The sequence below is a fragment of the Leopardus geoffroyi genome, chromosome C2 (assembly GCF_018350155.1).
Source record: "Leopardus geoffroyi isolate Oge1 chromosome C2, O.geoffroyi_Oge1_pat1.0, whole genome shotgun sequence".
NCBI lineage: Eukaryota > Metazoa > Chordata > Mammalia > Carnivora > Felidae > Leopardus > Leopardus geoffroyi.
The window spans coordinates 9436790-9459902 of record NC_059333.1 but is presented as its reverse complement, the minus strand read 5'-3'; the positions used below and the strand labels follow the sequence as shown (position 1 = coordinate 9459902).

The 23113-nt window shown below is 42.9% G+C and overlaps 1 protein-coding gene across 2 annotated transcripts in view; it reads right to left on the bottom strand.

The window, feature by feature from the left end:
- The window catches only part of SETD4 (SET domain containing 4), a 30798-nt gene that overhangs the window by 5147 nt on the left and 2538 nt on the right, over window positions 1-23113 (bottom strand). Inside the window, exons 1-7 of one of the 2 annotated variants that reach the window (XM_045501433.1) lie at window positions 19878-20234; window positions 17081-17249; window positions 12055-12150; window positions 8175-8212; window positions 5507-5595; window positions 3529-3958; window positions 1018-1192 (exon numbers count right to left, since the gene is read on the bottom strand). In XM_045501433.1, the coding sequence (XP_045357389.1) occupies window positions 1018-1192; window positions 3529-3958; window positions 5507-5595; window positions 8175-8212; window positions 12055-12150; window positions 17081-17153 (901 nt within the window). In that variant the 5' untranslated portion in view covers window positions 17154-17249; window positions 19878-20234. Of the gene's footprint in view, window positions 1-1017; window positions 1193-3528; window positions 3959-5506; window positions 5596-8174; window positions 8213-12054; window positions 12151-17080; window positions 17250-19877; window positions 20235-23113 lie in introns of those variants that run through there. The other variant, XM_045501434.1, reaches the window with a different exon arrangement.

Sequence of the window (23113 nt, the reverse complement as noted above, 5' to 3'; positions counted from 1 at the left end):
CCCCTCCCCAGCTTGCTCGCTCTCTCACTCTCTCTCAAAAATAAACATTAAGAACATTTTTTTAATTTTCCCTTCATATTTGTATGCTTTTATTTTTTAATGTAAAAATAACTAAAATGTAAACTTTGTTCAAAACTGACAAATTAATATTTCATGGTCATCAATATTAAAGCTACTCTGATAACAGGAGGTTAATCTCAAAGCTAGTTTTCTAAAAGACCCAGCAAGGCCCAGTTTTTGCTTTTTTATTTCTATTTTGAGAAATAATATTATTATTCTGCCTACAGGATGGAGTTGTTTCACCTTGAACAAAAGTTTCCATTTCCATCAGAACTTGTTTTAAAACTATCCCAAATTATGCATTCAGTAAACCTCTGGCCATATTTCTTCATAGCCTAGAAAACTATTTCTCTGCTGCATCAAGAGAAGGGAAGAAATCAATTTTCTATGTACTGTTATTAATATTACATTTGGAATTTCCACAGCATAAATTTAATTGCTCAATTATTTCTTTTAAATAGTAATACCAATGATGACTAGTTAGCAGGCCTCAAAAAATAGAAATGAAATCAAGATTTCATCATGATATTAAACACCCCAAAATAAGGACTATGTAAAAGATTTATTCCTGTGATTACCACAGTGCCTCACGCAGTAGGTGCCTAAATAAATTTTTATGTTTTGCTCTCCAATCTATCCTGTATTTAGTGACAGTGACAATGTCTCAGTACAAACATTTCTATTTCTTCTCATCTTTTCAATATTATATTCATTTCCTCAGCGGTTTTCCTTTTCTTCTGTTCTACTGTCCGACCTAACCCAACACAACTTTTCTCAGTTCTTCCTATCCTCGATATCGATGAAGGCTTTGTTGTTTCACTGGCCCTATCTAAGGGAAGATAAATGGTATATATGTTAAGGTTTTGCCATTTTTACTAAAACTTAAAAAACCTATATCCCAAGATGGGGAGGAAAAAAGAGGTATATCATCTTAGTAAGAACAAAGTTGATTCCAACCTTCTGAGACATAAACACAAGCGTGAGGATTATGGATGGAAACGAATCCATACTCCAGGAGCAGTCGCTGATTATCATGAGGGCCATAGCAGATGAACACCTCTTCATGTTTCCTACAGCTTGAAGCTGTTCTAATTTCATAACAGCGAGTTTCCTCATTAAATGCTGCTTCTACCTAGAAAGGAAAATTGTTTAAGTTTTTTTAAAGCCAAGCATACAACTAAAAATATTAAGTTATTGTATTAATTTACGGCAGATGCAGCTTTCAAACACTCATCACTGAATTTAACCACCCATGGAAAAAGCCACACCTGCACCGAGGCCTCTTGTTTGCCTCCACGTCACCCCTCCGTAAGAGAGGGGGTCCTGCCCGAGGATTCTCGGGACGGCTGCACACATGACACCTGACAATGGACAGGTAAGATTGACAGCTGTTTACCAGTCACATATACAGCAATAAGGACACACCAGCCACACAGAGCTAACCGGGGGCTATACTCAGGAGCAGTGTGACCAGCAGGGGCCATGGGGAGCAGGATTTGGAGTAACGAGAGGTGACCCCCTGGCTCTCATGGGAAGATGTGATTGCTTGCTTGAATAGTTTCAAGGGCTGGCGGGAAGGTGAAACCCGTTAGGTTGAGGCCAGGTGGGGTGCGCTAGTCTAGCTGATGGGGCCACCACGGGGGGTGGGGTGCATATCCAGCGAGAGCCGGGGAAATCAGCCTAGCCTCTGGAGGGCCCTGTGAGACCCAAAGACATCAAGGCAGCACAAGAATTTCAGGTTTTACAATTCACAGCCTTCGAGCAGCAGGATATCGGTTGACACAATCACGTGGATTTTGTGACAATTCTGTTAGTTAATAGATGAGAAAGGAAAAGATGACCTACCTGCTCTCCACAATAAGGAGTGGGTACAGGCACGGAGGCCTCCATACTAAGCAGTAAGTCCCAGTGAGGGCAAGGACCAGCAACAGGCTGAAATTGCCAGCTTGCCGCACAACAGATGAGGGCTATGGTCTCGAGTTATGGGCCAAAAGCCAGCTGCAACTCTTTAGACCAAGGACCCGCCATCTTTTTTCCATAGAGGGCCAGAGGGCAAATATTTCAGGCTTTGCCAGAGGCCTGGGGCCACATGCCCACAGGCCGTAGTTTGTGATGCCCCTACACTTGGCTGTGAAATCACTGGTTTAGAGCACAAATGCACTAACAGCCCAATACAAATAAAGTCACGCCAATGAGGACTCAGTCCCTGTGTCCAGCATCCTATTACACCGCATGCCCCCAACATGATTTCACTGACATCAATCACAGACACACCCATCTAACCTCCACCTCCTTTGCTTAATACTGCCAGAAACGCATATTTCTACAAAAGAACAAGCAGACAGGCAAGGAGACTGCCTCAGCCTAAGAAAGCACAGTACAGGCCTCCCTGCGCTCTCCTCTCACTGGCATGTGGGCTAACCAGATGCCATCGATCTTCTCCATATGGGGTGGAGTATGAAGAGAACAGCATGGGCAAGGGCCCAGCCAGTGTATCTCAAGTGTACCCTGAGCAGGTTACAGGTAAGCTGACACGTGGCTACCTCTGCCCTCGAAGCCAGGCACTTAACCCCAGCAAGCCTACAAACATCATCATCTCCGTTATGTGCCACAGGGGAAAGGGCTGGGGACGAGATCTAGGACTACCTCCCAAAGAGGGTTTCTTTAATATTTCCCCAACTCCATTTCCCCCCAGATATCCATCCATTCAGTAAAGGTTTATCGAATGCCCACTAGGTGCCCGGTCCCGCAATGAGCACTGTGGTTACAGGGCAGAACAAGGCATAGTTCCCGTCCTCACACAGCTCACGGAGGGGGTCGTAAGTCAGTCAGTGATCGTGGCAAAGGTCAATGCTGACAGCAATGCCACTATATGTGAGAGGGAACAGGGCAGCAATCTGGACCTCAGCCCCCACGCTGGCAGGAGAAGGAGGACTCTGCACCAAAGGTGAGCATGGGGGGCTGCTGGTTAAGGTCATCCAGGGGACATAGCACTGAGCGCTGTGGGTGAAAACACAGCAAAAAAAAAAAAAAAAAAAGGGATGCCACGCAGGGAAAACGGGGCTGGGAGAAAGGACAGAAAATTAGCTGGTGGCAGGCAGGTTTACCTAACGCCAACAACACCTCTCTCTATGGTTTCTTTTTTTTTCTTTTTTTTTTTTTAAAGATTTTTTTTTTTTTTTCAACATTTGTTTATTTTTGGGACAGAGAGAGACAGAGCATGAACGGGGGAGGGGCAGAGAGAGAGGGAGACACAGAATCAGAAACAGGCTCCAGGCTCTGAGCCATCGGCCCAGAGCCCGACGTGGGGCTCGAACTCACAGACCGCGAGATCGTGACCTGGCTGAAGTCGGACGCTTAACCGACTGCGCCACCCAGGGGACCCTCTCTATGGTTTCAAAGTCACAGGTTCTACACGTCAGAATCCTTCCTGTCCGAACAGAACGTGCGCCCTCGTCAACTGCTCACCTGCACACGGGGGCTGTGGTTCAGCAGATCCAGGTACGGGGCGAGCGCACAGGTGTCTGGCTCCGCGGAAAAGCAGCGCCTCCGCCTGGGCTTCACATACACGGCCCTGGTGTTGACCGTACACCAGGCCCACAGGAGGGCACGGTAACTAAAGATGCTCCCGACGGCCTCGGAAAACAGAGGCTGCAGGGAAGAGAAAAAGCCTCTGGAGGAAGAAAAGAACTCTCGCACACGGGCTCTCTGCTCTTCGGCCTTTGCTCTCAAAGGTTTGGGAAAAAGATTCACCACTTCTGGCTCCAAGCAAACGGGGCAGGTGTAGGCCTTTGGTAAAATCTCTAGGTAAGGTTTCCAGACGGACTTGTCCCCAGCATGCTTTTCTGAAACCAGAAAGGTACACAGAGCCAGCAGAGGAGATGGAGGAGGCCGCCATCTGTTAAAATGAGAAGCCAAACATAATTTAAATTATTAAATTATTAAAAGGCAGATTAAAAGAATTACTTTTATTCAAAATATGGAAGGAGCTAGAGACACAGATATCCCAGTGGTGTTTTCTGCTCCCAGAGGAACTGTAGCCAAACTGTGACTACACTCGGAGTTTATTTGACGCACCCGACAGGGGGTCTCTTGCCTCCTCAAACTTTCCTCTCCAGATTGCACCCTGATATAAGTGCCCCAAAGAAATCACACTGATAAGCGACAACTGACTCACTAACCCAAAGTTCCAGCTTTGTTTTTAGGGATTCCTTTTTGTAAACAGCTTCTCTGCTTCCAACTTGGTTCTCCAGTTTTAAAGCTTTTGCTCCGTTTCACTTAATTCACTTGGCTAAGGGTATCAAGCGTGGTAGGGAAAAAAAATGGGTGGAAAGAATCTAGAGCCGCCCCATCCAATACAGTAACCACTGAGTTCTTATAGCTATTTCAGTTTTAGTGTTTTTAATTAAACGTACAATTTAAAATTCAATTCCTCAATCATGTAAGCCACGTATCAAGCACTCAATAGCCATATGTGGGTAATGGCCACCATACTAGACCAGGCAGAGCGAAACACCCATTTCTATCACTGCAAAGCTCTACTGCATGATACTAACCCAGACAGAAATTCAAGAAACTCATTGTATATTTGCTAACGTTTTAATTCCTAAATTTACCCACTCTATTACCAATTATACCTTGCAGTATTTTTATTTGTTACCAATAAAAAGATCTCATGTTGCATGAATGTATTTAGAAAAGTTTTCATTAATCTCACAGTCCAGATTCTACACTGCCAATTATCCTACTCAAAATTTCAGAATGATACAGAAAATGTTAATACAAAGAGTATCCTTGCTTCTACTCAGGTCAATAAAGATACATTTGCCCTCAGAAAAACATGTTGAGGAGATTAAAAGTCCAGAATTTACCCTGGATTAAGAAGCAACATAATCTTTCAACCCTCATAATTTAGAAACCCCTTCTGCTAAGGATCTTGCTCACTCTGTCCTCATAAAAGTCCCCCAAAACAAAGGCCCCCTATAACAAAAGCCAGAAAACAGTTCTCAGCTCCTTTTTTGGCCTTCTCTCTTCTCTGCTAAACAAAACTAACTCATAATGTCGACAGCTCTTCATAGTTGAAAGAGAATTCAACCATGTACAGTAAGGGTAAAAATAAGAGTAACATTTGTCAAGACCTACTACGATGGAGGAGAACAGGCTACGAGGAGTCAAGGTACTCAGAATGATTTACATCTATTCTTCCATTTTATCTTCATTTTCTGTAAGTAATAGGTCAGGATTCAAACCCACATCCAAGGCAGCCTATTAAAAACCTTAAAAACGCAGTTTAAAATGAATCAAGAACAAACTTCAGAGAACAAACATGTATGAGGTGTACGAAGGGGTGGTCCTAACGAACTAGGCCTTAGTTGACATATTTGCCGATGCTGTGGACTTGAGAGGATAAGCACGTGAACAGACAATCATGTGTGCGGTCACTTACTTAGCGATGTACGCCCCTAAGTAGCTTCTAATCACTGTGTCCGTGGTGAGCAGGCAACTCTCAGGCAACGAAATAATCACCTGTCCCTCCTTACCAAAAAGAAAGTAAAGTTTAGAACACCCACGCTTTGAGAAGGACCTGTGAGTACAAGTTCTGTGAAGTCCTTGAGTCCATGATCACCTCCTAAGAACCCAGCAAAACCCAACCACGGACACCAGAACCCACCGACGGTCTGGCTCCCACGTCCCTGGGTCAGCGGATACAGGTGAGACTGCTCCGATGGCAGGAACCGCAACCCAACAACAATCAAAGGTGACTCATTTGACTGACATCCACTAGCAGTCAGCCTTTCACCAGCGCATATGGAAACACTTTGACAACTCACATCGCATCGTTCCTTCACTTTCTTACACCAGGGAACAGTGCTAGCTGTGGGAAACGACAGAAACCATTCCATCTGGCGAGATGCGTGCATCCAGTGACTGCTCCCAGCAATGGCCTACTCTCCATACCACCTGTGCCAACTAGATAAAGGAAAGGCAGCCCGCCCGCACAAGGATCGCATTTTACTACCCACAAAAGTGTAGTTTGCATTTCCTCCCACTGAGACAGGAATACAGAAAGAAAAATTAAGATGTCAAGTAACAGACACCAGGAAGAAATAAAGCATTAAGAAGGCTGATGTTAATTAAGATCCTGGCTTTCAATATAACTGGCATCTAAGTTGGTTAAAAGTCTCAGCCAAAAATCTTCTGGGTTCAATTTCTGGTTTCAATATATGTAAATCGAGATCAAGTTGGACGGTCCCTAGAGTCCCCTCCTACTCCAACAGCCCACAATTTCAAAAAGCCACTTAATAAAATGCTCTGTATCTTGACTGGAATAAATCTCATCATCATCAACACTTAACAAACTAGACACTTAAAATCTGTGCATTTCACTATGTGTAAAATACATCCCTAATATTCAAAAAGTTTAACGAAAAGCCATATTTGAAAGCAGATGTGAAGCAACTGCCAATCATCATTTCAGAATCTAAACAAAGATGACCTATATTTACTGCTTTATACGTGAGGCGTATTTCTCCTCTGAAAATAGAGCACAGTCAATTATATGTTCTCTCAAAAAATACAAATACTGTGAGCTGCCTAAGTGGCTCAGTCAGTTAAGCATCCGACTCTTGACTTTGGCTCAGGTCATGGTCCCAGGGTTGTGAGATCAAGTCCCAAGTAGGGTTCCATCCTGGGCGTGGAACCTGCTTAGGATTCTCTCTCTCCCTCTCTCTCTGCCCCTCCCCCACTTGTTCTGTCTCTCAAAAAAATAAAAATATCGTACAACAATGTGACTGTACTTAATATTATTGAACCGTACACTTAAAAATGGCTAAAATGGTAAATTTTGTCATATGTATTTTACCACAATGTAAAACTTTTAAGTTAAAAAAAATAAAAGTACCATAGTAGAGTTATACATTAAATGGTACCACTCTTTAGGCCAAACATGTGTACACAGCTGGATTTTATCAGTAAGGAACTAAAAATAAATTAAGGGATTAACTTCTAGCCTTACAGAAAATCGTGCATTGGATGTCCTTTAAATAGAACAGAAAGAACTAAAATGGACCTGGGGGATCACCTATGTCATCTACCTTGTTTTCCAGGTGAGGAAACAAGCTGGGGGGCTAGGGGTTGGGGGCCTTGAGCTGAAGGCCACCCTGCACCCTAGGACCAGCTCCGAGGCTCTGCCCTCTGCTTCCTCAGGCGGCACTCATATACCACACACAACCTCTCAGATAAGTGTGGCTTCCTCCCCTGGCACATTTAAAATATGACCTGCGGGGCGCCTGGGTGGCGCAGTCGGTTAAGCGTCCGACTTCAGCCAGGTCACGATCTCGCGGTCCGTGAGTTCGAGCCCCGCGTCGGGCTCTGGGCGATGGCTCAGAGCCTGGAGCCTGTTTCCAATTCTGTGTCTCCCTCTCTCTCTGCCCCTCCCCCGTTCATGCTCTCTCTCTGTCCCAAAAATAAATAAACGTTGAAAAAAAAAATTTTTTTTAAATAAATAAATAAATAAAATAAAATATGACCTGCTTTATACAATTTTCTGTGGCAGAGATGGCTAGCTGCCAACCTAATGTGCCTTCTCCCCTCCTGCCATTAATGCAATCGTATCTGGAGGTGCCAGGGAAAGGACACGTCTCTCATCCCTCGAAGCCAGCCGGGGCTGTGCACCCAGTCACTGTGGATGCAATGGGGCTGGAATTTCCTTAAAAGAAGGAAGCCTGCCCTTCCTCACCCCCTGGCTCCATGCTGCTGCTCAAGCTCCAAGAGCTAGACCGTGGACCTGAGGGTGCAGGGCTTCCCCTAGGATGTGCACAGAGAGCTGGAAGGAGCCTGGGCCTCTAATGGCCTGGGACCACCACACGTGCCCAGGTCTGCCTATCCAGGCTTGCTTACTTGAGAGCAAAATAAACTTCCACTTTGTTTAAGCACTGTTACTTTGGGTTTGTCTCTTATATGCAGCAAACTTAATCCTGACACAATTATATTCAAACCTATTATTAGGTAAAAAATGGCTGTGTGTCTGAAGTATCTTTAATTCACTTGATCTAAACCACAAAAACAAAGCAGCAAAATCTATACTAGGCGTCAAGGAAAAGAGAAATTCTTACTTGCAAGGATGTTTTGCTCATCAGCCCTCTTCCTGTACCTAAGACACAAAAAGAAAAAAAAGGGTAAATCCTATGATATCTTCAAGATCTCAGGGATATCATTTTGAATAAAAAAAATGCAATCGAACTTCAAAATTACATAAAGCTGAAGCTGGGCACCTCTCATCCTTTGGCTCCCAGGGGAGAGAGAGGATCAAGAAGCTGTTCTGGGAAATGTCCTGACCTCCTTTTGCATTTATAATCCTTGACGAGCAAAGAGTCAAGACCTAAAAATAATCGACTTTACACACATCTGCTGAGGTGTCTCTTACAGGACCCTCTGAACTGGACCCTCTCTCCGGGGACCTACCAGCCGTGCTGGGGGCCCACTCTTGATGCCCACCCAAGCTGAGAGGCTGGACCCTCAACCACTTTCACCCACTACCAGCACCAGCTTTCCAGCGATGATCTTGAGACCTCTTTGACTGGCTGGCCAGTAAAACCCACTCAGGTCCCACAAAGACTGCAGACGACACCCTCCCCTCCCCGACCACGAAAACCATTAGACTCTCCTTGACCAGGTGAGCTCAGCAGGTGCAATCCAGGACCAGCTCCTCCCTGTGAACCAAGGCCTTGGCCAGAGCAGTCACAGCAAGTAATCTCACCAGCTGCACTGTCAACAGCACCAACACCCAGAAATTAACCCTTCCAAGCCAAAGGCTGCCTTCCCGTAACAGTCAGACAGCAGCTTTTCTGGCAGGCCTAGGTACACTGTGACCTATAATTATTATGAGGTCCAGAACGTTCATCTTTTCAAATTCATACTTCCTCATCTTTTTCTCTCCACTCGGAGGGACTATAATTCGGCAAAGGTCAATCCCTGCAGGACTACTAGGAGCTCCTACTTCATGGATGGATCTTCTTCCTCAAGTCCTGGATCAGGGGTCTGCCAAGTCTGATCACCCCACCCAGAAGCATACTGTCTGTTCGGTATTTGGTTTTAAGAACTTATTTAAATATCTTCTGTATGTCCCACAGCAGAGTTAATCACCCCTGTGGGCCAGAACCCTTCCTGGAACCAATTACTAATGGGAGGATTTTTTTTCTACAAGGTCATCCTTTAAAAGACCCGCATACTAATCTAAGTGGAAATTTCTCTTCAAATATATATACGAACAGAACCTGGCATATGAAATAAATCTGGGAGATACTTCGCCTGTATTTCTACAACATAGTGTTCAATAGCAGAAAACAAATCACAGAAACCTGCACTTACTAAGGCAAGGTAGGAGGTGGCCATTAGGATCTTATAAAAGTAAAGCTTATTACAGACTTCCCAGCACCTTAAAATTTCTGCAATCATAAATCTAACTGGGAGACCCAGATTGGCCAGTGCTTTTGGTGGCAAAAGGAAATAGTAGGGTCAGTACTCAAATCAGGTGAGAGTCTAAAGACTGAATCCTGCTTGCAACTGAGGAGTCTTGCCTTGCCCCTCCACAAACCAAGATTAAGTCCCCAGAATTTCGTACACTTGGACAGACTCCCACAAATGTTCCCTCCCATCAGATTAAGAGCTAAAAATATATAAAGCATTTAGAGAAGATATGTTGAAATCCCAACCCACAATGTGAGGACGTCAGGAAGTGTGGCCTTCGATAAGTGATTAGGTCATACGGATGGAGTCCTCATGAATGGGACTTGGTGCCTATGGCAGCAGTAGGAAGAGACCAGAAAGCTTGTCTAGCTCCCTGCTGTCCAACACGTGAGGGCCCAGCACGAAGATGGCAATTTGTAAACCCGGAATCAGTCCTCACCAGACACTCAATCTGCCCATGCCATGATCTTGGACTTCCCAGCCCCAGAACTGTGAGAACGAAATTGTTATTTAAGCTACCCAGTCTATGGTAATTTGCTACAGCAGCCCAAACTGACTAAGACAGAAGGTTCTTTGCCCCTAGAAATGTAAGTAGTGGGCTCTGATCATTACCAAACCGTTTTGCTTTAGCTTCTCTGTGACCACGAATCTGGAGGTGGGCCCAGAGACAGTTGTTCCCACTAAAAACGGTAACTCTTTACTGCTCTAAATTATAGACAGATTACTTATTTTCAGGCATCCCATTTAAGCATATGCCAATCCCTGCTTGGTAATTTTAATCCTATCCTTCTTAAGGCAAAGAGACATCTGAGGCATAGACAGGCCAAAGGCACAAGTCCATGCCTGACACTATGTCCTCTTGATCATCTTGTGAAGAACTCCATCCAGTCAAATCTAAGAGCATGGCTTTTACTATTTTTTGTGCTTGACACACAAAAAACAGAAAGTTCAACATTCCGTTAGAGCCTGACAAAAAAGGTTTACCGTCTTAAATAGGAGTAGTCCTAACAGATAATGGCAAGTATTTTAGCCCAAAGTCACCATGTGTAACTGACGCACAGGGAATAACTACACACATCACCTCATTCAACCAGGCCCACACGTGGTCAATTATTTATCTTGGTGATGTATAAGGAAGTTAATCCGCTCAAAGTTAAATTATGTAATGGCTACTTAATCATCTCAGTGGCCAAAAGGAGCACTCAAGAGGCATACGATTTAATTTTCTGTAAGGTAAGTGTGCTGTACCTGCCCTGACGGCACAGCAGTCTCTATCCTACACCAGACCGAGAATCCTTCCGAAAAGCATCTTGGTCCTCTCCACGGATACCTCAAGCCCACTTCTGGATGGAATTGGTGGTATGCAGGCACACACCCAGAGCAAGCTGCCAACTTCTATGAGAGAATGTTCCAGAAGAAAATGCTAATCCAAACTCCACATCAAGCTCCTGAACTTCAGAAAATTACGTTAATTGGCCTCTGCTTAGGTGACTGTTAAAGCTACGGCCACACAGAAGGCACACAGAGGGCTCCTCCTCTAACACTTGGGGACCACAGCCACAAGCCAGCTGAGGCCTTCCTAAGGACTCCTCTCCTCGAGCCACACCACCAGAGAATGAGCACCTCCACTGGTTGTTTGGAACCTCCTTCTCTTAGAAAACTGTTTTGACTCACCTGAGCTATGGAATAATCCCATCAGCCTGCATGGCTTGAAAAATCCCATGAAACCACCATAAGCATGATGATAAGGACACCAGGTACATTACATAAATGTCTTCCCTATGAAGACCCAGCAAAGACATTGCCTTCAGGTCTCTTCCAGGAATACCTGCACTTCTGCCATGTAACCGATTTAATTTTCCTTACAGAACACAAAGACTCAGGTGTTGATCATATAAAGTGTCTGGCCACTGGAAAGACAAGTCAAATTTGTGGCTCACCTCCCAGGTGTACAATAAGATTTTAGAATCAGGGCTTTTATGTATTATTCTTATCCCTGCCTTCACCTTATTTTTCTATGCTCATTTTCCTTTTATAATTTTTGATATTATTTCACCATTGGGAACTTCTCCCCATAAGCCACTTCAACTTATTTTTAAAAGAAGGCGAAGGATAAATAAATATGACAGCTACAAAGTAGGAAGCCTGACACACAACAGAAGATGTGCTCCCAGAGAGAATACAGACCACCTTTTTTTTTTTTTAATTTTTTTTTTTTTCTCAACGTTTTTATTTATTTATTTTTGGGACAGAGAGAGACAGAGAATGAACGGGGGAGGGGCAGAGAGAGAGGGAGACACAGAATTGGAAACAGGCTCCAGGCTCCGAGCCATCAACCCAGAGCCCGATGCGGGGCTCGAACCCACGGACCGCGAAATCGTGACCTGGCTGAAGTCGGACGCTTAACCGACTGCGCCACCCAGGCGCCCCCAGACCACCTTTAAGAACTACACGTGTTTTCCTATCACCTGGGCCCACACGTCTCTCATGTGAAAAAAGTCATGAGATTTGAATAACAGGCCTTACCTGGAAAACAAGCAGGTATTAAGTTTGTATCTTCAAACTTTCTATCTTTCAGCCACTTCTTAAGCTCTATAAATTCAGGCTTGTAGCTCTCATTCACTAATCAAGAGAGAAAAGAAAAAATGGAGAATAAGATCAATATGTAATCAGATCACCATTTAAGAAGTAATGGTCTCACACAGTCCTATTATAAAAGAGAATAAATTTTAAAATATGACTAAATAACGTGAACTAGAAAAGAAAAACCATGGTCACCTCAAAGATTCAGGAAAAACATTTGATAAAATCTAACATTCCTTCCTGTAAATAATGCCAACAAGGCAAAGATAAAATTTCCTGAATCTGATGAAGACTATCTAACAAAAAACCTACACACCTGATGAAAAATCATTGAAACAGAAAGCAGAAAGGTTGTTGCTAGGGGCTAGGGAAGAGTGAAGAATGAGGAGTTACTGCTTAATGGGTATAGACTTTCAGTTCTACAAGATGAAAAGACTTCTGGAGATTCATCACACAACAATATGAATGTACTTAACATTCCTGGAGTATACTTAAAAATGGTTACAATGGTAAATTTTAAGTATGTGTATTTTATCACAATTAAAAATAATTTTTTAAAAGATCTCAAGTCAGTAACATGAATAAATGGAGAAATATACCTTGTTTATGGATTAGAAGACTCAACATTGTTAAAATGTCAAATTCTCCCCAAAGTGATCTATAGATCCAATATGATCCAATCAAAATTCAAGCAGACATTTTGTATAAATTGACAAAATGATTCCAAAAGCCATATGAAAATGCAAAGGACCTACAATAGTCAAAAACACTTTGAAATACTGATTTCAAAACTTATTATAAGCTATAGTAACCAAGATTGTGTAATACTGTCATCAAGCCTAATAAAGAAATCAATGAACAGAAAAGAAAATCCAAAAACAGACTCACAAATATACGAAGAGATGATTTTTTACAAAGGTTTGCGCAAAAGCAATTCAGTGGAAAAGGACAGTTTTCTCAATAAATGTTGCTGAAACAACTGGATCTACATAAGCAAAAAAGGATGCACTTATTCCTGTCTTGCACCATCTATAAAAATTAACTCAAAATTAATCACAGACTTAAATATAAAGCCTGAAACGACAAAACTACTACTAGAAAACATACTAGAAAATCTTTGCAACCCAGGGTTATACGAATTTCTTAGGTACACCGCCAAAAGGAAGATCCCTAAAACAACAAATTGATAAAGAGGACTTTATTAAAATTTTAAATTTCTGTTCCTCAAAAGAAAGACACTGTTAAAAGCATGTAAAGAAATGCCACAGAATAATTGAAAACATTTGCACAACACCTATCTGATCAAAGACTTGTATCCAGAATATCTAAAGAACTCTCAGTAGTCAAGAAAAAGAAAACATTTTTTCCAAAGAAGACATCCAGATGGCCAACATACACATGAGAAGATGCTCAACATCACTCATCATCAGGGAAATGCAAATCAATACCACAATGAGATATTACCTCACACCTGTGATTTTAGAATGGCTAAAATCAAAAGCACAATAAACAAAACAAGTATGAGTGAGTATGTGGAGAAAAAGGAACACTTATGCACTGTTGGTAGGAATGTTAACTGGTGCAGCCACTGACAAAGACAGTAAGAAGCTTCCTCAAAAATTTTTTAAAAATAGGATTACCATATGACTCAGTAATTCCACTACTGGGTATTTACCCAAAGAATACAAAAACACTAATTCCAAAAGATATGTGCACCCCTGTGTTTACTGCAGCCTTATTTACAATAGCCAAATTATGAAAGCAGCTCGAGTGGCCACTGACAAGATGAATGGATAAAGAAGAGGTGGTACACACACACACACACACACACACACACACACACACTGCAATACTACTCGACCAAAAAAAAAAAAAAGAATGAAATCTTGCTATTTACAACAAAATGGATGGATCTAGAGAGTATAATGCTAAGTGAAATAAGTCATTCAGAGAAAGACAAATACCGTATGATTCCACTCATACATGGAATTTAAGAAATAAAGAAAAAAAAAGAGATAAGAAAACAGACTCTTAAATATAGAGAACAAACGATGGTTATAGAGGGGAGGTGGGCGGGGGGGGAGGGGAAATAGTTGATGGGGATTAAGAGTGCACTTATGGGGGCGCCTGGGTGGCGCAGTCGGTTAAGCGTCCGACTTCAGCCAGGTCACGATCTCGCGGTCCGGGAGTTCGAGCCCCGCGTCAGGCTCTGGGCTGATGGCTCAGAGCCTGGAGCCTGTTTCCGATTCTGTGTCTCCCTCTCTCTCTGCCCCTCCCCCGTTCATGCTCTGTCTCTCTCTGTCCCAAAAATAAATAAACGTTGAAAAAAAAATTTAAAAAAAAAAAAAAAAAAAAAAAAAGAGTGCACTTATGATGAACACTGAGTAATGTACAGAACTGTGCAATCACTGTATTGTACACGTGAAACTAGTATAATACTCTACATTAGTTGTACTGGAATTTTAAAAATTAAATAAGCTATAAATAAATAAAAATTATCATTTTCAGCTCAAAAAACAATAAAAGAATAATAGTGCAAAAAGATAGATAGAAGAGAATTTACTAACACAGTGTCGTAAAAAATCAAGGTGTAGAAATCAACAGCCATCACAAGTACAAATAAGAGCCAGACAGAAGATGTAATGGAAGAGAATGCCTTTCTTACCATAACCAGAAAACAAAATAAAAAAAGAAGATGAAAAAGAAAACAACCTAATAAAAACATGGGCAAAAGATCTAAACAGTTTACCAAAGAATGCCTATGTAAATAGCAAATAAGCTCACCAGTCATTAGGAAAATACACATCAAAACTACAATATGACAGCACTTCTACCCATTAGGACGACTATAATCAAAAAGACAGTAAGAAGTGTCGGCAAAAATGTGGAGCAACTGGAACTCTCACTAACTGCTGGTGGAAATTATACCACCACACTGAAAAACTGCTTGACAGTTTCTTTTTCTTTAAAAGCTGAACATATATCTATCATATGATCCAGTCTTTCTACTCCTAGGTATTGACCCAAGAGAAGAGAAATCATGTGTCCATGAAAAAGCAAAGACTGTACACAAATGTTCATTAACAGCTTTATTTTTAACAGGCAAAAAAAAAAAAAAAGGAAAAAAAAATGAAAACAATCCAAATGTACATCAAGAAGACAAACAAGTCATGCAATGTATTCAGCAATAAAAAACAATAAATATTGATAAACACAATTATCTCAAAATAACTATGCTAAGTTAAAGAAGCCAAATACTATATATTATTATATGACATACTATATGGTTATATGGAAATATAAAATGCAAATAAATCAATAGTGACTGAAAGCAGATCAGTGGTGGCCTGGATGGGGGCTGTTGTTAAAGAGGGGCAAAACGAAAGGATTACAAGGGGAAATGAGGAAACTTCTTGAGATGGATGGATACGTTCATTATCTTGATATGCAGCATTCACTATATGTCAATTATACCTCAATAAAACTTTTCTAAAAACACCATCCAAAATATAAGGCTTCCAAAATATGTTACCATAAACTAGAGAATAGATTTTACAGTAAGAGCATTTAATCAGTGAGCATTTAATGAGCAACTACTATATACAGAGCACTATGTTAGAAACAGTGGGGAATGTTCAACATGTTCTTCAACCTCAAGAGTTGACATCTTAGTTGGGAAATAAGACCTCCATGAGAAACAACTAAAAAACCAGTAAGTAGGTCTTTAAGAATAACACCCAATAAGCATCTTGGCAAAGGGTGACATTAGTAAAAAGTGAAAATGGCATTGCCAAAAAAATAAGACCTCAGCTCAGTCTTAAAGGCTGGAGAAAAGCTGAATAAGCAAGGAGAAGGAAAACAGCTGTTCTAGACTGAAGAAGGATTCAGAGGAACGACAGAGGCAGACATATGTGGGGTGTGTCCAGGGAGCGGCGAGTGGAGAACATACTTCTGGTACATGCAATAGCAGGGTGAAGCCCCCTCGTAAGGAAGGTAATGTTAGGCAGGAGGAGTTCATCTATCATGCAAAACGGAACGAGGATCCCTGGAAGCTTTTAAACCAAAAAGGCAACATGAGAATAGTCCCTTAGGAAAGTCAGACTGAGAGTAACAAATGGAAAAATAAGCAGGGAAGAAAAACAAGGGTGTAGATAATCCAGCAAAGAACAAGCTGAAATCATCTTTCCGTAGTAGAAGGGAGAGGGGGAAGCTACCTAGCAAAAACTAGACAAGATTTAGTAGGACACTAGCTAGAGAGAAAGCAAAGAAAGAAATTGGAAAAGATTGCCTAAGATGGTGCTGACAGGCTTGGGATCAAGTAGGAAAAGTTTTATTAATTTTTATCAAAAGTAACAACTGCATTTGTTGGCCAAGCAGTTCCACATACAATGTCTTGCTCAGACTCAGTTATGCTGAATCTGAAATGATGAATTTACATCCAAACGCTGATATTCTACAGGTAGCTATAGGTCAAGAGAAAGGTCAGGACTGGAAACAGAAACCTGGAGTCATTCCCAGAGAAGACACAGGTGAAGCAATGAGAAATACACTGACATTCCCACAAGAGTTTAAAAGAACATAATGGGGGGCGCCTGGGTGGCGCAGTCGGTTAAGCGTCCAACTTCAGCCAGGTCCCGATCTCGCGGTCCGTGAGTTCGAGCCCCGCGTCGGGCTCTGGGCTGATGGCTCAGAGCCTGGAGCCTGTTTCCGATTCTGTGTCTCCCTCTCTCTGCCCCTCCCCTGTTCATGCTCTGTCTCTCACTGTCCCAAAAATAAATAAACGTTGAAAAAAAAAAAAAATTAAAAAAAAAAAAAAAAAAAAAAACATAATGGTATTCCTAAAAAGAGTATTAATATTCTCTTTGAACATTGCCCATGGGCCTCTGAGAAAAGCTACATGTGTCTGTTAATACCAATCAACAAAAGATTCCTTTTCTTCACCACTGGCACCAAAAGATCAAAACTGTACCTCCTCTTGATACAGAACTTCTGAAGAGTTTCCGTCTTCTGATCCGGCTTGTTCTTCCTCTTCCCATCTTCATATCAAAACTGCAGTTTCTGTTCAGGTGCCCAATCTAATATAAAAGCTTTTTCTTTGCCTTTCTTTCCAGTTGTATAATAAGCACTGTTCTTTGTACCTACAAGGATTTGAATACACAAGCTTATATTATTTGCTAAACCATTTCTCTAGTGTTTTTGTACACAAACCGTTTATACTGTAAGCTAAATCATCATTCCTTATGCAGTAAGGGACTGCCCATTATACTGCTCCCTCTGAAACAGTTTTATGTTAAGGTCCTACTAAATGCTGATGAATCGTCAAAATCCTCAACTATTTCACCACTGTGTGCTTTGGTGACTTATGTATCTCAATTCAAATCAACATTTACTAAGCACCAACCTAACATACTTGGAAAAAACAATGGCCATAAAGCTTCTATAAGCTAAGTCTTAGAGGAAAAAAGAAAACATTCTGGGATGCCTGAGTGGCTCACTTGGTTGAGTCTGACCCTTGATTTCAGCTTAGGTCATAATCTCACAATTCATGAGCCCCGCTGCGCTGACAGCAAAGAGCCTCCTTGGGACTCTCTCCCCCTCTCTCTCTACTCCTTCCCCACTCGCACACACATGCTCCCTCTCTCTAAGCAGTTTGTTTTTCTTTAAATGCTCTTTCAATGTGAAGTAATTTGTTCTTAGAACTAGGATCCTGAAATCAATAGAAGTAAATGGGAGTTTGCAACAAATTACAGAGGAAATGACCACCAAGAAGGCAGACCAAACAAAGAAATGATCGTGAAATCTACACTGACTATTGGAATATTACTCAGCACTCAAAAAGAATGAAATCTTGGAGCACCTGGGTGGCTCAGCTGGTTAAGCATCCGACCTCAGCTCAGGTCATGATCTCACAGTCTGTGGGTTCTAGCCCCACATCAGGCTGTGCTGACAGCTCAGAGTCTGGAGCCTGCTTTGGATTCTGTGTCTCCATTATTCTCCGCCTCTCCCCTGCTCACACTCTGTCTCTGTCTCTCTCGCTCTCTCAAAAATAAATAAATGTTAAAAAAAATTTTTTTTTTTTAAAGAATGAAGTCTTGCCAATTGCAACAATGATTTCCATATGTGGAATTTTTTTGTTTATTTATTTTTGAGAAAGGGGGAGAGGGGTGGAGTGAGAGAGGGAGACACGGAATCCCAAGCAGGGTCCAGGCTCTGAGCTGTCAACACAGACCCGACCCAAGGCTCAAACTCAAGAACCCTGAGATCATGACCTAAGGTGAGGTGTGATGCTTAACCAACTGAGCCAGTTAGGTGCCCCAACATATGTGGAATTTAAGAAAGCAGATGGGGACACCTGCGCAGCTCAGTTAAGAGTCTAACTTCAGCTCAGGTCATGATCTCCTGGCTCATGGGTTCGATCCCCGCATCAGGCTATGTACTGACAGCTCAGACACTGGAACCTGCTTCGGAGTCTGTGTCTCCCTCTCTCTCTGCCCCTCCCCTGCTTGCATTCTGTCTCTCTCTCTATGTCTCTCAAAAATAAATAAACATTTAAAAAAATTTTTTAATAAAAAGAAACAAAGCAGTGAACATCGGGGGAGGGAGGGAAAACACAGGATAATAACAGAGAGGGAAGCAAACCATAAGAGATTCTTAAAGACAGAGAACAAACTGAGGGTTGGTGGAGGGGAGGAGGACAGCGGGATGAGCTAAATGGGTGATAAGCATTAAGGAGGGAACTTGTTGGGTGTTACATGTAAGTGTATCATTAAATTATTAATCATTAAATTCTCCTGAAACCAGTACACTATATGTTAATTAACGTGAATTTAAATTTTTAAAAATGGTATTTTCCTGCTAAAAAATGACCACTGCAGTTTCTACATGGTACTTCTTTGGAAGCATAAAAAATGAAATCCATTAAGCACACCAGCATGATACAGACAATGGAGTGGAGTATTATGCAGCCATTAATAAGAGGAAGGTATGCACTGTGTTCAAGATACATTAAGTGAAAAAAATAAAGTTGCAGAACATTCAATGATCCCATTGGGGTTGGCTTCTGACGCATCCTGTACGTTTATAAAACAAGAGGATTTAAGGAAGGTTATTCAAAAGACGTGCCCGGGCAGGGGGCCTTTTACTAGTACTTTGGCAGCCTCCTGTTCTCTGCCTTACATATGTCTCAACACATAAGTGACACAACAGGAATATTCCTTAGGGGCGGGCATATGTATGCAGCGTAACCACAGGACTGCTTTTAAACTCTTCGACTCATAAACACCGGACGGAAACGAGGAAGAAGTACTGGCGCTAATGGCGACCCCACCCCCGCGGGGGAAGGCTCGCCGCTCTACCCAAAGTCCCGAGGCCAACCGCGGCCCGTCCCCTCCGGTGCCCAGCGCTCCGCCCGCACCCGGACGCCGGGTGACAGCGCGACGAACGCCACGGGCCTCGCTCCCACAGGCACGGACTCGCACGGGAGGCCCGGTCTCGGGCCCGGCGGTACGAACTCCCGGCCGCAGGCTCCCGCGCACCCCCAGCGCGACTCGACCGCGGTTGAAGGGGCTACACCCGCTGAGGGATGGCCAGGTGACGGGGGTGACGGCCGTCGCAGCGTAACGCCAGGCCTGGTGGGGGTCTGCGAGCTGAGCTGTTCTCTTCACCCCGAACAGTGAAAACATACGGAGAGCTCCAGCGCTCCCCGATCCCGGGACCGGGACCCCGGGTTCACCGCTTTCCGTCTCCCCGTCGTCCTTCCGGCTCACCTCGCGGCGGCGGCGCCGGGCACACCGCACGAGGAAACCAAAATCAGCGCCCCAGGGAAACGTGGGTTAAGGCAAGAGCCCAGCGTCACACGGAGAGGTCGAGCTGCCACGCCCGCTTCGAGTCCTGACCAACCCAAGTCCTCAGGCGACCCGCGGAGGTCTAGCGGTGCTGTAGCCCCCGCCTCCTGGCGTGCGCCGGCGCCTGCGCCTTCGTGTGCGCGTGCGCCCAGGTTCCCGGAAACGCCACGGCCGTACCCCCTCCCCCCCCCCCCACGCCGCGCCGGGGTCAGGGGTAAGAAAACCCAGCGGTTCCCCGGCAGGGAAGCTGAGCTCCATACAGCTGGCCTGCGGAGTCCTTCCTTCCTTAATAGAGGGGACGAGCCTCCTCCGGCGTGCGTCCCGACCCGGCCCCTAAAGCCGCCAAGCCCCGCCTGGTCCCTCCATCCACCGACTCGGGCCGAGGTGGCGTCCTAGCAGACAGCGTCAGGCCCTACCTGCCAACCTTTGCCTTGACCCCGCCCCGCCCTTCCCTTCCCTGGCCGACCCGGCCTCGCCCCTTTACTCGGTTAGTCCCGCCCCACTTCACGTTCTTTAGAGTAGCTCTCCCGGTACCATCTTTACCGAAGTTCAAATCCTTCCTGGATATGGAGCTCAATTTCTGCCTCCTCCCCCGCCTTGATTGCCATCTATGCTTAGTGACTTGCTTCCAGAGAGTACATTGTGGAAAGGGGAGAATATTAACTACAGTGGAGAAACCTGGCTGATACTCCCTGGTCACGTGATGAGGATTAATAGTAATCAGTTGATGTTGGGTTCACCATATGTAAGAAAGGTAGTTCATCTCTGGTATTCCTCCCGAAACCTCATAACCCCAGTTCTTCCTTGCGGAAAATACTAGACAAACCCAAAAGCACCCGACCATGTACATTGACAAAAGCTGTCAAGTTCGTGTAAAACAAGTGAACTCTGAGAGTCTCTCATTAGGCGGAGAAAATTAAGGAGACATGACAGTTACATGTAATGCGGTATTCTGGAGGGCATCCCGGAAAGGAAAAAGGGTTCTAAGGGGAAAGCTAGTAAAATCCAAATAAAGCACGGAGCTTAGTCAATACTACTGTTCCATGTTGCTTCCTTGTGACCATTAATAGTAAGATTCTAATAATAGAATTCGATGAGGAGTATATGGAAGTTCTCTAGTACATTTGCCACTTGTCAGCAAATCCATTCTAAAATTACGTTTATTGAAAAGTAAAAGGGGGACTGCAAAACGTCGGTTCAGATTTGAATCTGTGATTCATGCCGTCATCAAGGATCAAGGCTCTTTCTAATTTTCACCTGTAGTTTGCTTCCTCATGGTGTCAAGACAGTTTTTCTGCAGCTCCAGCATCACGATCTCACACAAATGCATTCAAGACAGGAAGAAAAGGATCACATGAAACAAGTATTTTCCTTTCATGAGGGAGGAAAAAAAATGTCTACTACCTTTTTCTAGATGGGAATTGACAAAGATGCTCCCCTTCAGCAAACTCAAGCCAGGCTGCTCTGAGGCTGCTTCTCAACTAGGCCTCAACCCTGGCCTATGAAAAGTACAAACTCAGAACAACTGGTTTCATCCACTACCCGCCCCCTACACACACAAATTAAAAGACTTAGCATTATATTTTCAAAAAGCAAACACTAACATAGTTTCTAATAGCTCACAGCCACAACCTTAAGGTGACCCTAGCCCTCTATACCTGCCAAAAGAATATCTGTTTGTTCTAACCAACAATTGATAATGGGCCCTTCAGCACCCTTTATTAGAGGATTTACTAAAAAGGATTCACAATTTGAGTCCTTCCTCTGTCCATTTGAGGTATAAATCTATCTCTTACAACTCAGTAGTGTCTTTCTTAAGGATTTGAAATGTAATCATCAGAAAAGATAGGGCCTCTGTCTCCCAGTCTCTGTGTAGCCCACACAGCTAGCCTAATGGCATTTACACTAACACACTCTTGGTAATCCTTCATTTCCCTGACTTTACTCAAGCCCCTCCATTCCCCCTCTCTGTGCCCTTATTCTCCCTTTAGAACACTCAGCCACCTCCGTACAAATCCAAGTTAAGTTCATTTCACACTGGACCCAATTTCCTGTTTCAATAGTATATTACTGATTAAAATCTGTCCTTACGACCTTAACCAGTATACAGCGTTGTTTATCTTTGATAAAATTAAGTAAATTGCTTAGATTTTCATATCTCCTAAGCAGCTCAGTCACAATTTGATTCCGGGAATTAAAATTCATGCACTACCCTTTTAAGAAGGCTTATTGAACAAGCTTAGAATGTAAGAAGAAAAGCCAGTGTCAGAGTTCTGTGAGGGTAAATAATCATGGGCAAGGGAAGACCCTAAGAGCTTCATAACTTGTCATTTAACAATACTGTTTTCCTACATCTTTTATGTTAGTAGACACCATAGAACTGGGTACTTTAGGACAGAACAACTGCTTTGAACCAGTGGGTAGTAAAGATGTGGATTTATCCCACAAGTTAAAAGACATGATAAAAATTCTTTCTCCATATAGCAGCCAGGATGATCTCAAACTTGACTCACAACTAACGAGTATCTTCCATGCTAAACACCAGCAGTACTAACAGAGATCTGGGGCCTTCATCTTTACTCTTTTGTTTTCTTTCTCAAGTTGTTCAGAGGTCAGACAAGGTGCTATGTATGGAAAATGGTGGTGACCTCGCAAATACACAATCAGGATCAAGACCCAAATGTGACGGGGAAAAAAAAAAGATAAAAATCATCAAAACAGAAATTAATTCACTGGCTTTAAATTAGCATGCTTTTCAAAAAAATAAAGTTTCAAAACATTTCCCATACTTAAATCTGTCCTTTCTTTTGTGATGCTTTCCCCGTTCTTATGCTTACAAAGTCCTTTTCCCACAAATTTTAGTTATTTTCCCTTACACTTGTTTTATGGTTACATTTATAAAACTATAAATTTAAAAAGTGAGAAAGCACTTTTTTGTCTTGTTAGAAATTAATCAGTGTACATTATGCAATCATTTTTGGGATAATTCTTTCTTACCCCATAATTGTTAATACCACTTTCATCATAAGCTAAATTCATATTTCCATGTGATATGTTATGCATTGCATTTTCTTGAGCATCCTGCGTCATTGGCCATCAAGTCTTGTGTTGGTACAAGTACCAAAAGGATAAACAAATCAGGCAGAAAATATGATTCG